The following is a 16,486-nucleotide window of genomic DNA, read 5'->3' as shown; positions in this document are numbered from 1 at the left end:
TTAAATATCAACTTCAAATGTAAAAAATAACTTTACAACTGGTGGCAGTCCTCGGGGAAAAGTTATTCCAGTTACGCATAGTGTCCTCAGAAAACAAGTCATGCATTTGTTTTTTTTACTACCACTGGGTTGCTGCATATGCTGACAGACTATCAGTCTCGTGATTGTACGACCTTCCGTCTAGCATGATTAAGAGATACAATAATTATGTCTGTAAATTGCCTGTTCATGAAATTATGTAAATGTGCTGAATTTTGAATTAGATTGGTGATATAGTCTACCTGAAAATGAAGGTAGATTTTTTTTTAATCATCGTTATGAAATGAACTACTTTCGATTTTGGGCATGTGACTGTTTATTGCACTCAATGATTTTTTTTTTTAAACTTATCGAATGGTTAGAAATAAGAAATAGTTGATACAAAAATAGTTGCAAGCTGTAAACAAAATTTTTGTGGTCTAGTAAGTACTTGTCAAATATTTTCGTTGATTATTCATGTATACATATAAATGTACTTGTTTTCCTTAGATTACTATTTAACTTCCATGTTTCGTAAAAAATACAGCATTAAAGTATTCATAGGTATAAGAAGATGTGGTATGAGTGCCAATGAGACAACTCTCCATCCAAGTTAAAATTTATAAAAGTAAACCATTATAGGGTACAGTACGGTCTTCAACACGGAGCCTTGGCTCACACCGAACAGTAAGCTATAAAGGGCCCCAAAAATTACTAGTGTAGAACCATTCAAACTTCAAACGGGAAAACCAACGGTCTAATCTATATAAAAAACGAGAAACGAGAAACACTTATGAACCACATCAACAAACGACAACTACTGAACATCAGATTCCTGACTTAGGACAGGTGCAAACAAATGCAGCAGGTTTAAACGTTTTAATGGTACCAAACCTTATATATGTATGACATCGATTTCAAGGGTTAAAGTTTGGAGTGTGAATAAAAAGATCATAAAAAAACAATGAATGTTAAAATGTGAATACAAATTTTTACAAAATTTAGATTCAAATTTCTATATCACAAATATTGAGAATATTATTATAATTACCGATGTTTATTCTTTTTTTAAATGAACAACAAAATGGATGCACCAGCAGGAACAATTTTCACTTTTTGATCAAACGAGTTATCCCTGCTTTTTCATTTTTAGATTTCTGAGTAAAGCTTTATGGACTGTTGTTACTTGTCTTTTCTTTTTGGTCTTTTGATTTATGATTTATAATTGCCCACTTTATATATATCTTCAGATTTTTACTTCAAACATTTTCTAAGTACAATGCACAGTTTGATGTTGAGATAAGGTTTAACATAAATCTTACTTTTAAAGTATGAATTTGCTGATATAAATCACTTAAATAGATAAATTATTGATTAGTTAACAGTTTTTTATTTGATAAATAAAATTTTAGCATGCCATGTCATTTTAACAGCTATGATTGATGTCTTCCATATTTTATTAGATAAACACAATTTCTTCTTGAGATTATTAAGATTTTTTTTCAAAACTTTCAACAATGTTATAGCAAAGATCATTAAAATGATTGATTTTCCAGGATGAGGCTAATTTTATTCTGATTCTTGGCAAAACTATTTAAAAAAAAGTTTTTTTGTTGAAATCAAAATAACTGAAGTTGAATCTGCAAATCTTATTGTTTGAATTTATTTTCACAGCTTCATACACTGGAAGTTCTTCAGATGAAGATGATGTCAATCCAAGAGAAAAAGTACAGGTAATGTAAAATTACAATACATTTCTGTAGAAGTGAATATATAATTCAACAGGAAGATGAGGAACAGCAATACAAGTGTTATATATATTCATTGGCATGGTTGTTTCTCAACATTGCAAGAGATTATTATTATGTTGACCTTACATCCCTTAACAACTTTACTTCATGACATTTTTAAAATAATGTCATTGTCTTAAAACTAAAAGAGGAAAGAACATGGTTCAATTGAAAAAAAAAATGTATTAAGGATGTAGTCAGGTGAAATTAAAAAAATCTGGAATTTAAAATTGATACTATAAATCAGAAGAGCATTAGTTAAGAAAAAACATAAAGGTAGAAAATATTGATAGGTTATGGAACTCCTTTTCGAGATATTTTAATTTTTTTTAAAATGGTGGGAAAAGGCTGACTCAGACTTTTACCTTATATTTAGCATTAGCATTATTTGGGTCTCAAATCCTAAGAAAAGAAATCTAGAATCTGCTTAAATTTTGGTAAATGACCTTTTATGAGCTATTGCAGTCTTATATGAAAAGAAACTTGGTTGATATGGGGAAAAATATTTTACCCTGTATCGTAGGAAAAAAACCAAAGAGTCTGAGCATTCGACAAAAATTCCATAACCTGACATGACTACATCCATAAGGCAATAAGAAAAAACACTGTCATTGTTGTGGTAAGAATTGTCATTGCATGCCACAAAGTAAAACAAGTTGCACTCCTACTTTATGCATCTAAAGAATTTTTTTTCCAATTAAGGCCTCCTTAAGCCCCCTTTTTGTGTAGAAAAACACTCATTAGTACATGTATCTTTTAGTTTAATTAAAATAATGAAGATTGAGAGAAAAGAAGGTTGCCTGTTTGTTCGTATTCTCAGCACTTGCTGACTAAATTAAAGTAACTTTTATAGGAACAATTTAGGTTCTGTTCCTTTAAACTTATCACATATTATTTAGAGTTATGGTTCTTACTTTTACCTTTATTGCCACACTAGTAGACTCAATGAATCAAGTAGGCCATTATAAAAGTAATCCACTACTATATTTTGTTTATTACTTTGACCTTTAGAATGCTTAGAAGTCTTCAATTACCATGATTACAGTTGATTCTCAGCATTTTAGATCAGAAACTTCAATCCATTTCCTTAAGCAAATCAGAATCTCCCAAGGCAAAGAAAATATGAATTTAATTCAAAATAACAAGTTTAAAACCTCTAGTGACATTTCAAATTCAATCATCAGGTTTAAAGCATTAACAGGTTTTGATTTGACATTTTAACTCCTTTGAGAACAATCTGAAGCAATTTAAAATCCCGATATTGAGTTAAAAAACAGTCAAAATTGATTTGGAACAAAATTCATAGGTATATGACATTTTTAATTTTGTTTTTGACAATCTTGCTATTATAGTAGCTCCCTTGGGATCACCTTTACATCAGAACAGATTTTTTGTTTAAAACACTATATCTGCATAAAGTCCCATGTGGACTTCCTTTTAATTTTTATCATAACAGTTTGTAATGTTTCAAGTTTAAAGTTGTCTCCAGTGTAAATGACGTATCACCAGTAAATTCAAACCATATTGTTTGAACTGTACTTGTAAAACTTTTTATCTTTTGCTATAAATTTAAGCATGATAAATATTTGAATTTAGGCTTGATTGACAATTTTCAGATATGTATTAAAAACCATTGACTAGCCTGGCTCATGGTTTCTTTGATGTTTGTGTTTACACATGAGAGAACATGAAATTGAGAGGGAACACTTTGAATAGTACTAAATAGTTTCCTGACCTTTTTGAAATATATATAGGCCAAGATTACCTGCCCTTGAATAAGAAAAAAATAAATCCAGGAGTCCAGACAGGAAACTTAAGCCTATTAAATACTTTTGTTACTTACATAAGATTTGATTTGTTTAATGCTTAAGCTATTTTTTTATGCCCCAAGGTAACAGCCCAAAACCAAATGATTTAACTATTGAATTTGTATTGAAATTATTTTTCAGATTGGTTTCGAAAATTTTATGATAAAATTGAACCATTTGGATATATGCTTATAGGGGACTCCCCATATTTCCACAAATGTGTACACTGGAATAATCCTTTGTCATTCTCTTAAATGGAAGTAATAGAAATATAGGTGGCAGGATTTTCTTATCTCCTCCATTTTATGGAATCATTGAGTGCACCTTTAACATATATTCATCAAAGCTAAAAGTGATGCATATCTGTACTTTTAGTATTTGGCACCTCCAAACAAGTTGACATTGCTGTAAATTATCTGAAATAAACTGATTCATCAGTAAGAAATAAGCAGTGACCTTTTGGGAGAATATTGTCATTTTGTGAGTTGAGCTTATTTCAGAAAATGTCAACAGTTGTTTCAATTAGCAACCTCTGAGTAGCAAACAATGTTTGGTATTTGTATCAGTATGTGTTCTACATGCAGGACTTCATCTGGAGTGCACTCGACTTGTTTTTCAGTTAATCCCGCCCACTCAGGTGTTGTAGAATAATTGTTTTATTTCATCTCCAAAGGTGAGGAGAGAATAACAAGAACATGAGGTGTTTTGTGTTAATGATTTTGTTCTTCTGCCAGAAATAAACATAAGATGGTAAAAACCATACTATCCAGAAAATGAACCATGATTAGAAATCCAGCACTTAATAGCCTGTATTAGATTACTATCTGTTTTCTTTTAACTTTTACTTTATTTACAGCAGATCACTACAGTACTGTAGTTAATTGTAATATCATATCTGCTTCTGCATATCTGTTTCTTTATCTTTCCAAGCATTTTATAATATCTGAATTAGGCTGATGTTTTAAGGGTGGTTTTTATTGACAAAATTATTTTTCACATCTCAGCAGAATAAATTGAGGATGATTTCAACATATACAAACTTGAAGTTATAAGATTACAGTTTTTAGCAAATATAAAAGTATACATGTGTGTCCATAAGAGCAACCAAACCAACAACACATAAAAAAGAGAAAATGGTATTTTCAAAATTAGAGGTTGATATTTTAGACATGGTCTATTTAATTTTAAGCTCCAGATAAGGCAAGTTAAACTGAATAAAAAGTCAACTATTATAGTATCTTTTTATCCATATTTTGTATTGAATAGTAGTTCTAATAATAATTGATACCAAATGAACAACACATAAAACACATTGTTTGCTACTCAGAGGTTGCTAATTGAAACAACTGTTGACATTTCAACTCTTAAAATGACAATATTCTCCCAAAAGGTCACTGCTTAAACTTATTCTTTTATCTATTTTATGACAGTTTTATTCTTTCCATGTTTTTTCAAGAGTTTAACAGTATTCTCAGGAGACCATTATAGGAAGCTTCTTTATGTGTTAATTCAGTCTGACCTGTCTTTGTTTCTGAATCTAGTCTGCTGATTCCTTCTGTTCTTTTTAAGTTTTCTTTGTCCTCTGATTTTGTCTGTTGATTGTCTGTGTTCTAGTCGGCTTATCTAATACCAGTCTCTGTCATTTTGTTTGATCAGAAATGGAGGCCTTATCGTATTTACCAACCTTTTATGAAGTCTATGTTTAATATTAAAGCAGATGTAGCTTGTAGAAACATGAAACAATTAAAGATTCAGCTGGTTAGAATAGATTACATCAGAGATGCTAGTGCTTTATTTGTCATAGACTCCAAACTAACAAATTAATCATTGATTTTCTTACTATATATACTATATTATAGACCTACAGTCATACAGTCTCAATCATTCTTGATATACTTGTGTGTCTGTGTTGTTTTTCAAGGTAGATCTGCAATAATTTCCAAGCATTTATTGACAGACAACTTAGTGAACTGTATCTTAATCAGAAATGTCATGTTCAGGAGGGGTGTCGTAATTTCTGCTTCTTGCTATGTTTTTGTATAGTTTTAAAGCCAGCAAATACGAATAAACTCACAAAACTTGTGACTAAACTAAGGGATAAATAAATACGGCCGTCAAATCTGTTGTCTGTTCTCTCTCATCATTGGTAGCGTGAATAAATAATCAATAGTAGAAAATGATACTTTTATTAAACTTCTAGAACAGCCGATATATTTGATTATTTCCATACATGTACAATATTCGAGCAACAATTATATAATTTACATACGGGGCGGAGCTACTAAAATAACATTCTTTCTCTTGTATTTTTGTACGGACCAAACGGGATTATCTTAATAAATTCTACAATGACAACGTAAATAAATGCAAGGCATACAGCTATCTGCGCTGCTTCTTACCTCTAAACTACGACCCTTACTTATAAGATAAACCGCGAGGCATACAGCTAAATGCGCTGCTTCTCACCTCTAGGAACCCCCGGGCTGAGCCTTGCTGCAAGCCAAATGTAAACACAGCAAAGACTGACGAACGTGACGTTGCACAGTTATTTATTTGAAATTCCTGGAAGTAAATATTCTAAGCAGGAAGAAAAACATAACGTCAAACGCTGACATAAAATATACAAGTCCTTGACTCAAAATGCTTATAATAATACACTTTTGTTACTAAAATAATCAAGACATATTATTTCTTCCAGTTGAGAGCTCACAAATGAACACTTTTGGGTTCACGGTTACAATATTAACCCAACGGTAACGTTCTGAATAATACATGACAAATTTGCGCCATATATGACGTAATCGATACATCTAATAACATAAAGTAAAACGTACGTTAATTACTCATTCAATATACTAGAAATACTAGAAAGAACTTCTGACAACTCATATAAACTCTCTTAATACAATAAGAACAACATTTCTTTACTTGGAAATAACCAATACACACATTACAACAAGGGGTATTTGTTCCAAGACCATTTGAGAGAAAGTTAAACTTCAACAGGCACCAGGATCGTCCGAAGACACATAGGTTTTCGCACTCTAACTTTTAACAAATTAAGATAACTGTGTTTGAAGTTTTCTGACAAATTTATTTTAAAGAAAGAAAACAACCTCAACACTTCATTCTTTTTTATTTTTATTGCGGTCGTATATTGGTATGACATTGGCGTCGTCGTCGTCATCGTCCGAAGACACATTGATTTTCGCACTCTAACTTAAGTTAAAGTGAATGGATCTCTATGAAATTTTACCATCAGGTTCAATACCACAAAAGGAAGGTGGGGATTGATTTTGGGGGTTATGGTACCAACAGTTAAGGAATTAGGGGCCAAAAAGGGGCCAAAAAATAAGTATTTTTGTAACTTCCAGACATAACTTGTGTGTTAGTGTATGGATCTCTCTGACATTGTACCACAAGGTTCCATATCACAAAGGGAATGCTGGGATTGATTTTGGGGCTAATTGCCTCCAAATTTTAGGAATTAGGGGCCAAAAAGGGGCAAAAAACAAGCAGTTTTCTAGTTTCCAGACAATATATTGTGTTCAAGTGTATGGATCTCTCTGAAATTGTACTGCAAGGTACCATACCACAAAGGGAAGGCTGGGATTGATTTTTGGGGTAATTGCCTCAAAATTTTAGGAATAGGGGCCATAAAGGAGCAAAAAAACAAGCATTTTTCAAGTTTCAGGACAATAACTTGTGTGTAAGTGTATAGATCTTTATGAAATTGTTCTACAATGTTCCATATCACAAAGGGAAAGCTGGGTTTGAGTTTGGGGGTAATTGCCCTAAACGTTTAGGAATTTGGGGCCAAAAAGTTTAGTCTAGTTTCCAGACAATAACTTGTGTTCAAGTGTATGGATCTCTCTGAAATTGTACTGCAAGGTATCATACCACAAAGGGAAGGCTGGGATTGAGTTTGGGGGGTGATGAATCATAAGGGGATTCAAAAATTTTTGGGGGGGGATTTTTTTTTCCTTTTTTTTTCTTTAAAATTTTCCATTTTAAATTGGTTATTTCTGATTTATATATAAAAGCAAATAATAATGATATGGTTTGAATAGGTAAATTAAAAATTTTAAGTTCTAATAGACCACATTCATTCTGTGTCAGAGACCTATGCTGTGTCAAATATTTAATTACAATCCAAATTCAGTGCTGTATCAAGCTTGAATGTTGTGTCCATATATACTTGCCCCAACTGTTCAGGGTTCGACCTCTGCGGTTGTATCAAGCTGTGCCCCAGCGAATCATTTTATTCTCATTTTTATACGACCGCAAAAAAATTTTTGTGGTCGTATATTGGTATGACGTTGGCGTCGTCGTCGTCCGGCGTCGTCGTCGTCCGGCGTCGTCGTCGTCCGGCGTCGTCGTCCGAATACACATTAGTTTTCGCACTCTAACTTTAGTTTAAGTGAATGGATCTCAATGAAATTTTACCATAAGGTTCAATACCACAAAAGGAAGGTGGGGATTGATTTTGGGGGTTATGGTACTAACAGTTAAGGAATTAGGGGCCAAAAGGGGCCAAAAATAAGCATTTTTGTAACTTCCAGACATAACTTGTGTGTAAATGTATGGATCTCTCTGAAATTGTACCACAAGGTTCCATATCACAAAGGGAATGCTGGGATTGATTTTGGGGGTAATTGCCTCCAAATTTTAGGAATTAGGGGCCAAAAAGGGGCAAAAAACAAGCATTTTTCTAGTTTCATGACAATATCTTGTTTGTAAGTGTATGGATCTTTATGAAATTGTACTACAAGGTTCCATATCACAAAGGGAATACTGGGATTGATTTTTGGGGTAATTTCCTCCCAATTTTAGGAATTAGGGGCCAAAAAGGGGCAAAAAACAAGCATTTTTCTAGTTTCATGACAATAACTTGTTTGTAAGTGTATGGATCTTTATGAAATTGTACTACAAGGTTCCATATCACAAAGGGAAGGCTGGGATTGATTTTGGGGGTTTTCCCTCAAAATTTTAGTAATTAGGGGCCATAAAAGGGCAAAAAAAACATGCATTTTTCTAGTTTCAGGACAATAACTTGTGTGTAAGTGTATGGATCTTTATGAAATTGTACTGCAAGGTTCCATATCACAAAGGGAAAGCTGGAATTGAGTTTGGGGGTAATTGCCCTAAACGTTTAGGAATTTGGGGCCAAAAAGGGGCCAAAAAACAAGCATTTTTCTAGTTTCCAGACAATAACTTGTGTTCAAGTGTATGAATCTCTCTGAAATTGTACTGCAAGGTACCATACCACAAAGGGAAAGCTGGGATAGAGTTTGGGGGTGATGAATCATAAGGGGTTTCAAAAAATTGGGGGGGGGGATTTTTTTTTCCTTTTTTTTCTTTAACATTTTCCATTTTAAATTGGTTATTTCTGATTTATATATAAAAGCAAATAATAATGATATGGTTTGAATAGGCATACATGTGAACCTCCCGACGGGAGTACAATAATCCCGTTTTCAGGGGTCTCCTCCCGACCTCCCGTTGAAGAGGAAAAAATCCCGTGTATGAAATTTTTCATGAATGAAAAATTTCTGCCCAACATATCATCTCAGGCATCTGGTGTAACTGACATTACCTGAAGTTATATTTTACCTGTAAATCAATTAACATGCATAATTATATGGCTTCACTTGTCAGCTTGGGTGTCAAACATACAGGTAATAAACGATTTTTACCTCAGGCTAACTGCCGTTGTGTAACAAAAACTGTGTATTTATTGGGTTACTTCCCTTGATTTATCCTGTTTTAAGTTACTTTCCTTTTAATAATGAAAATTTTTAAAAGAATATAAATAAAATATAAATTGAACAAATAATCATAAAAGGATGGTTATTAAATGATTTTAAATGTCTTAGGACAAATAAAAAAATAATAATTTGAAAATTATTTGAGGATTCTATACTTCCTTTCAAGGCTTAAATTGAAATTTATATAATAACTATGATTTTCTGAGTTTGCAAATAAAAACTATTTGCAAGAGAAAAAAAAAAAAATAAAAACTATTTGCAGATAGCTAAACATTTGTTCTGGTTGCAATGATTGTTTTATAGAATATGAAGTAAAAAATTTAAAGAACATACTGGAAAAAAACAATGTTAGATTGAACATGTAGAATATAAAGATGGAGAAACTTTATAAGTACAAGGGTACTATAAACATAATAAATTGGATGGAAAGTTGAAGAAAACACACTTTAAAAGACCATTTTTACAGCACACGGTTACATTTACAACAAAATTAATGTCGATTAAAAACCTCCTGATCTGAGTCCTAATCTCCTGACCAAAATTTCCCAATCTCCTGATCTGAGTTTCACAGTCCATCACATGTATGAATAGGTAAATTGAAAATTTTTAAGTTCTTAGACCACTTTCATTCTGTGTCAGAAACCTATGCTGTGTCAAATATTTAATTACAATCCAAATTCAGTGCTGTATCAAGCTTGAATGTTGTGTCCATACTTGCCCCAACTGTTCAGGGTTCGACCTCTGCGGTCGTATCAAGCTGCGCCCCAGCGGAGCATTTTATTTAAATTGGTCTACATTAAGGTCCAAAGGGTCCAAAATTAAACTTAGTTTGATTTCAACAAAAATTGAATTCTTGGGGTTCTTTGATATGCTGAATCTAAACATGTGTTTAGATTTTTGATTATGGGCCCAGTTTTCAAGTTTGTCCCAGTTGGGGTCCAAAATTAAACTTTTTTTGATTAAAAAAAATTGAATATATGGGGTTCTTTGATATGCTGAATCTAAACATGTATTTAGATTTTAGATTTTTGGCCCAGTTTTCAAGTTGGTCCAAATTGGGGTCCAAAATTAAACTTTGTTTGATTTCAACAAAAATTGAATATATGGGGTTCTTTCATATGCTGAATCTAACCATGTATTTAGATTTTTTATTTGTGGGCCCCGCTATCAAATTGGTTCATATTGAGGTCAAAAGGGTCCAAAATTAAACTTTGTTTGATTTCATCAAAAATTGAATTTTTGGGGTTCCTTGATATGCCAAATCTTACCGTGTTTTTAGATTTTTAATTTTGGGTCCCATTTTTTAAATTGGTCTACATTAAGGTCCAAAGGGTCCAAAATTAAACTTAGTTTGATTTTAACAAAAAATGAATTCTTGGGGTTCTTTGATATGCTGAATCTAAACATGTGTTTAGATTTTTGATTATGGGCCCAGTTTTCAAGTTGGTCCAAGTTGGGGTCCAAAATTAAACTTTGTTTGATTTCAACAAAAATTGAATATATGGGGTTCTTTGATATGCTGAATCTAGCCATGTATTTAGATTTTTTATTTGTGGGCCCCGCTATCAAATTAGTTCATATTGAGGTCAAAAGGGTCCAAAATTAAACTTTGTTTGATTTCATGAAAAATTGAATTATTGAGGTTCTTTGATATGCCAAATCTTACCGTGTTGTTAGATTTTTAATTTTGGGTCCCATTTTTTAAATTGGTCTACATTAAGGTCCAAAGGGTCCAAAATTAAACTTAGTTTGATTTTAACAAAAATTGAATTCTTGGGGTTCTTTGATATGCTGAATCTAAACATGTGTTTAGATTTTTGATTTTGGGCCCAGTTTTCAAGTTGGTCCAAGTTGGGGTCCAAAATTAAACTTTTTTTTATTTCAACAAAAATTGAATATATGGGGTTCTTTGATATGCTGAATCTAACCATGTATTTAGATTTTTTATTTGTGGGCCCCGCTATCAAATTAGTTCATATTGAGGTCAAAACAGTCCAAAATTAAACTTTGTTTGATTTCATCAAAAATTGAATTATTGGGGTTCTTTGATATTCCAAATCTAACCGTGTATTTAGATTTTTAAGTTTGGGTCCCGTTTTTTAAATTGGTCTACATTAAGGTCCAAAGGGTCCAAAATTAAACTTAGTTTGATTTTAACAAAAATTGAATTCTTGGGGTTCTTTGATATGCTGAATCTAAACATGTGTTTAGATTTTTTATTATGGGCCCAGTTTTCAAGTTGGTCCAAGTTGGGGTCCAAAATTAAACTTTGTTTGATTTCAACAAAAATTGAATATATGGGGTTCTTTGATATGCTGAATCTTACCATGTATTTTGATTTTGGACATTGGACCATAATAGGTAAATTAAAAAAAATCAAATTCTTAGACCACATTCTTTCTGTGTCAAAAACCTATGCTGTGTCAAATATTTAATCACAATCCAAATTCAGAGCTGTATCAAGCTTGAATGTTGTGTCCATACTTGCCCCAACTGTTCAGGGTTCGACCTCTGCGGTCGTATCAAGCTGCGCCCAGCGAAGCATTTTATTGAAGGCAGTACAGTGACTTGATATTAAATTATTTATACATATTTGTCCTTTTGTTTTAATGATAATTGTCTCATTGGCAATCATACAGAAGTTTTTGTAATTTTATTCTATGATATGTCAGTTTTTATTCTTTCCATGTTTGTCCGTCAGTTTATGGTATTCTCCGGAGACCATATTATGCAACCTCTGTGTTATTATTCAGTCTGAATGGTCTTTATTTTTGAATCATGACGTCTGCTAATTCTTTCTGTTCATTGACAGTTTTTTTTGTGTTCTGATTTTCTTCTGCTGATTCTCTCTTCTTTTTTGTAAGTTTTCTTTTTGTTCTGCATGATTTTCTCTTTTCTTTTTGTATGGTTTCTCTTTGTCATGATTTTTCTTATCTAATACCAAGCCCATAATAAAATAAGTCTCTGTCATTTTGTTTGGACAGAAACAAAAGCCTTATCATTTACCAACCTTTTGAGAAGTCTGTGTTATTTAAGCAGACGGGAGCTTGTAGAGAAACATGACACAATCGAGAGATACAGCTGAAACCATAAAATATGTAATGTCTCAGAGATAGCAGTGTTTAAATAAAGGTTTTGTATGGAATAGATTACATCAGAGATGCCAGTTCTTGATTTATCTTCAAACTAACAAATTAATCATTGATTTTTTTTTACTAAATATAAAATATTATATAAGAGACATACAGTCAATCCTAGATGATATACTTGTGTCTATGTACAAATATATCTTATCTTTCAACATAGGTCTGCCTTATTAAACCTCGGCATCCAACTGGGCATGTATTGGACAGTGAATTTAGTGAACTATATTTTGAACAGATATACCATGTTCTGATAGGAAGAATATTTGAGAAAAAAATTACCAGTCAAGAGAAGGTCAAATTCCTCAGCTTCGCCTTCTAGGTTTTTAGCCTTTTAAAGCTTACTAAACAGTATGGGTTTTGCTCATTCTACGATGCCATGCATACAATAACCTATAGTTGTTTACATCTTTGTCCTATTGTCTAAATGGATATTTGTCTTATTGGAAATCACAAATCTTATTTTTATGCCCCACCTAGGGGCATTTTGTTTTTCAGTCTGTTCATCCGTTCGTCTGTTCATCTGTCCGTCCGTTTGTCTGTCTGTCCCGCTTCAGGTTAAAGTTTTTGGTCAAGGTAGTTTTTGATGAAGTTGAAGTCCAATCAACTTGAAACTTAGTACACATGTTTCCTATGATATGATCTTTCTAATTTTAATGCCAAATTAGAGTTTTGACCCTAATTTCATGGTCCACTGAACATAGAAAATGATAGTGCGAGTGGGGCATCGATGTACTATTGACACATTGTTGTTATATATATACATGTATAGTAATCATATGATATGATAGTATTATTCTTTCCTTGTTCTCTCAAGAGTTTATGGAATTCACACGTGACCAGCCTTTATTTTTAAATCTCGTCTGCCGATTCTTTCTATTCTTTGTAAGTTTTCTCTGTGTCATGATTGTTCTTATCTTATACCAAGCCCATTACAAAATAAATTTCTGACATTTTTTTTTGACGGAAACAGGCCTTATCATTAACCAACCTTTTATAAAGTCTGTTTTATTTAAGCAGATGTGACTTAATGTAGAAACATGAAAAAATGGAGAGATACAGCTGAAATCTTAAACTATGTTATGTCTCTGAGATAGCAGTGTTAAAATAAAGGTTTGGAATGGAAAAGGTTACATCAGAGATGAGAGATGCTAGTGCCTGATTTATCATAGACTTCAAACTAACAAATTTATCATTGATTTTTTATACGACCGCAAAAAAATTTTTGTGGTCGTATATTGGTATGACGTTGGCGTCGTCATCGTCGTCGTCGTCTGAAGACACATTAGTTTTCGCACTCTAACTTTAGTTAAAGTGAATGGATCTCAATGAAATTTTACCATAAGGTTCAATACCACAAAAGGAAGGTGGGGATTGATTTTGGGGGTTATGGTACCCACAGTTAAGGAATTAGGGGCCATAAAAGGGCAAAAAAACAAGCATTTTTCTAGTTTCAGGACAATAACTTGTGTGTAAGTGTATGAATCTTTATGAAATTGTACTGCAAGGTTCCATATCACAAAAGGAAAGCTGGGTTTGAGTTTGGGGGTAATTGCCCTAAACGTTTAGGAATTTGGGGCCAAAAAGGGGCCAAAAAACAAGCATTTTTCTAGTTTCCAGACAATAAATTGTGTTCAAGTGTATGGATCTCTCTGAAATTGTACTGCAAGGTACCGTACCACAAAGGGAAAGCTGGGATTGAGTTTGGGGGTGATGAATCATAAGGGGGTTCAAAAAATTGGGGGGGATTGTTTTTTTCCCTTTTTTTTCTTTAAAATTTTCCATTTTAAATTGGTTATTTCTGATTTATATATAAAAGCAAATAATAATGATATGGTTTGAATAGGTAAATTAAAAATTTTTAAGTTCTTAGACCACTTTCATTCTGTGTGAGAAACCTATGCTGTGTCAAATATTTAATTACAATCCAAATTCAGTGCTGTATCAAGCTTGAATGTTGTGTCCATACTTGCCCCAACTGTTCAGGGTTCGACCTCTGCGGTCGTATCAAGCTGGGCCCCAGCGGAGCATTTTATTTACTATATATAAAAATTATATAAGAGACATTCTTAATTAGTCCCCTACCGACGAAGTCTAAGGGGACTTTAGGTTTGCACACTCCGTTCGTCTGTCTGTCTGTCTGTCCGTCTGTCTGTCCTTCTGTCAGTCTGGCAAATCAGTTTTCCACACTTTTTTCTTCATGCTTGAAGATTTTGATTTGATATTTGGTATATTGTTTTATCATGACAAGTTACAGATCAAGTTCGAATTTTGTTTCGGTCTGTTGATTTTGTGCAGAATTATGGTCCTTGGACTTAGAAAATTCACTCAAATAATCAGTTTTCCGCACTTTTTTTCGTCATGCTTGAAGATATTGATTTGATAATTAGTATATAGTTTTATCATGACAAATTACAGACCAAGTTTGAATTTTGTTTCGGTTTGATGATTTTTTGCAGAGTTATGGTCCTTCTACTTAGAAAATTCACTTAAATTATCAGTTTTCCGCACTTTTTTACGTCATGCTTGAAGATATTGACTTGTTGATCATATAATTGTCAGTTTTGTTTTTGAAGGTCAATAGTTCTCTTCATGTACTCCAGCTTCCTCCACCCATAAAAACTGGCAACCATGATATAGCAATTGTCTTAGGTTGCTGAAAGTGGATTTTAACACTAACAAACATAGAAACTAATATGCAGACAAAGCATTTCTTAGCTGTGGAACAGTAGCTCTTATGATCCTTATGATATTTTTTGACAATTTGCAGATGATCCACAAATTGTCAAAAAATAAAATAAGGACCATGATAAGAGCAATGGTTCTGCAGCTAAGCATTTTTATGAATCCCCTCTTTTCAAATGTATAGAAAACAGGATCTGGTACCTCAATTTCTTTGCCTATTATTTAACAATTTACTTCTTGCATAATTTTATTAATGATTCTTAATATATCTACTTTTTTTCTGTACATTTACAATAAATACTTTGGATCTTTCGTGATAAAAAAATAACTTTGACATTTAAAATACTTTTTAGCAATTCTTGAATCAAATTATATATAATTATATTGCAAATTGGAAAGCCAGTTAAAACAGATTAAAATCACTTTATGGTTGCTCTTAATATATACTAGCCTTCAGCATTGTATCAATAAACGTTAGCATCTGAATTAACTCTGCAGTCAACAACATATATGCCAGAAGTTTTTTTTTTTTATTAAATTCCAATTTTTTAAATTTTTTGCACTGGGTATGCTATGAAATTATCAAAAGAAATAGAAAAGGTTTTCATGGCATTTCTCATGGAAGAATTTATATACAATATAGCAACAATATTGTTTAAGTTATTTTATAGGTTTATTAAAGCAGTAATTATTGTTTTCAAGACACCTGATATCTCCTAGACATTAGCTTTATTCAGGAAGTTAAGGATTCTATTACGAGCAGGATTTCTTGATTTTAAAGTGCAATCTCTTGTTCTTTGTTTAATTGTCTTACTTAATAGTAAAAAAATAAGGATTTCAGATTTGTTACTTACCGAAAAAACTGGTTTGTAACAGATATTGCAAAGAAACCTGACTGAGCCATTCTCTGTTTAAAACAGTTTAATTGATTTGTAAAAATATTTTATAGCACTTAAAGGGGCATTAGCTGTCAAATTCATGTTCACCGATTTGACTCAAATTCTCATATTTGATTTATAACATACTAAAACGTATATCCAAATTATAAAAAGTCTAAAATAAACAATTTACGATGCATGTACTCGGTAAAATGTGTCAGCATTTTGTGTGTATTTTATTCAAGACGCCATCTGTTTAACCATCAAGGTGACTTCCGAAGACTGCCGATGGTCATATAAACATAAATATAGATATAAATAGATAGTGAACACGTGCAATTAGATTTTTTTTTTAGGTCTGTTTGAGTTCATATTATAGGGTAAAAAAATATGTTG

The 16,486-nt window shown here is 32.3% G+C and overlaps 1 protein-coding gene across 10 annotated transcripts in view; it reads left to right on the top strand.

The window, feature by feature from the left end:
• LOC127717431 (S-adenosylhomocysteine hydrolase-like protein 1) overlaps nt 1-16,486 on the top strand; it is a 109,038-nt gene that overhangs the window by 45,743 nt on the left and 46,809 nt on the right. For all 10 annotated transcript variants that reach the window (XM_052223117.1, XM_052223079.1, XM_052223103.1 and 7 more), the window contains one exon: nt 1,693-1,751. In XM_052223117.1, the coding sequence (XP_052079077.1) occupies nt 1,693-1,751 (59 nt within the window). The remainder of the gene's footprint in view (nt 1-1,692; nt 1,752-16,486) is intronic.

This window comes from Mytilus californianus, unplaced genomic scaffold (genome assembly GCF_021869535.1).
Source record: "Mytilus californianus isolate M0D057914Y unplaced genomic scaffold, xbMytCali1.0.p SCAF_1, whole genome shotgun sequence".
NCBI classification, from domain to species: Eukaryota; Metazoa; Mollusca; class Bivalvia; order Mytilida; family Mytilidae; genus Mytilus; species Mytilus californianus.
The sequence above is the reverse complement of the archived record's forward strand: the minus strand, read 5'-3'. Positions and strand labels throughout refer to the sequence as shown.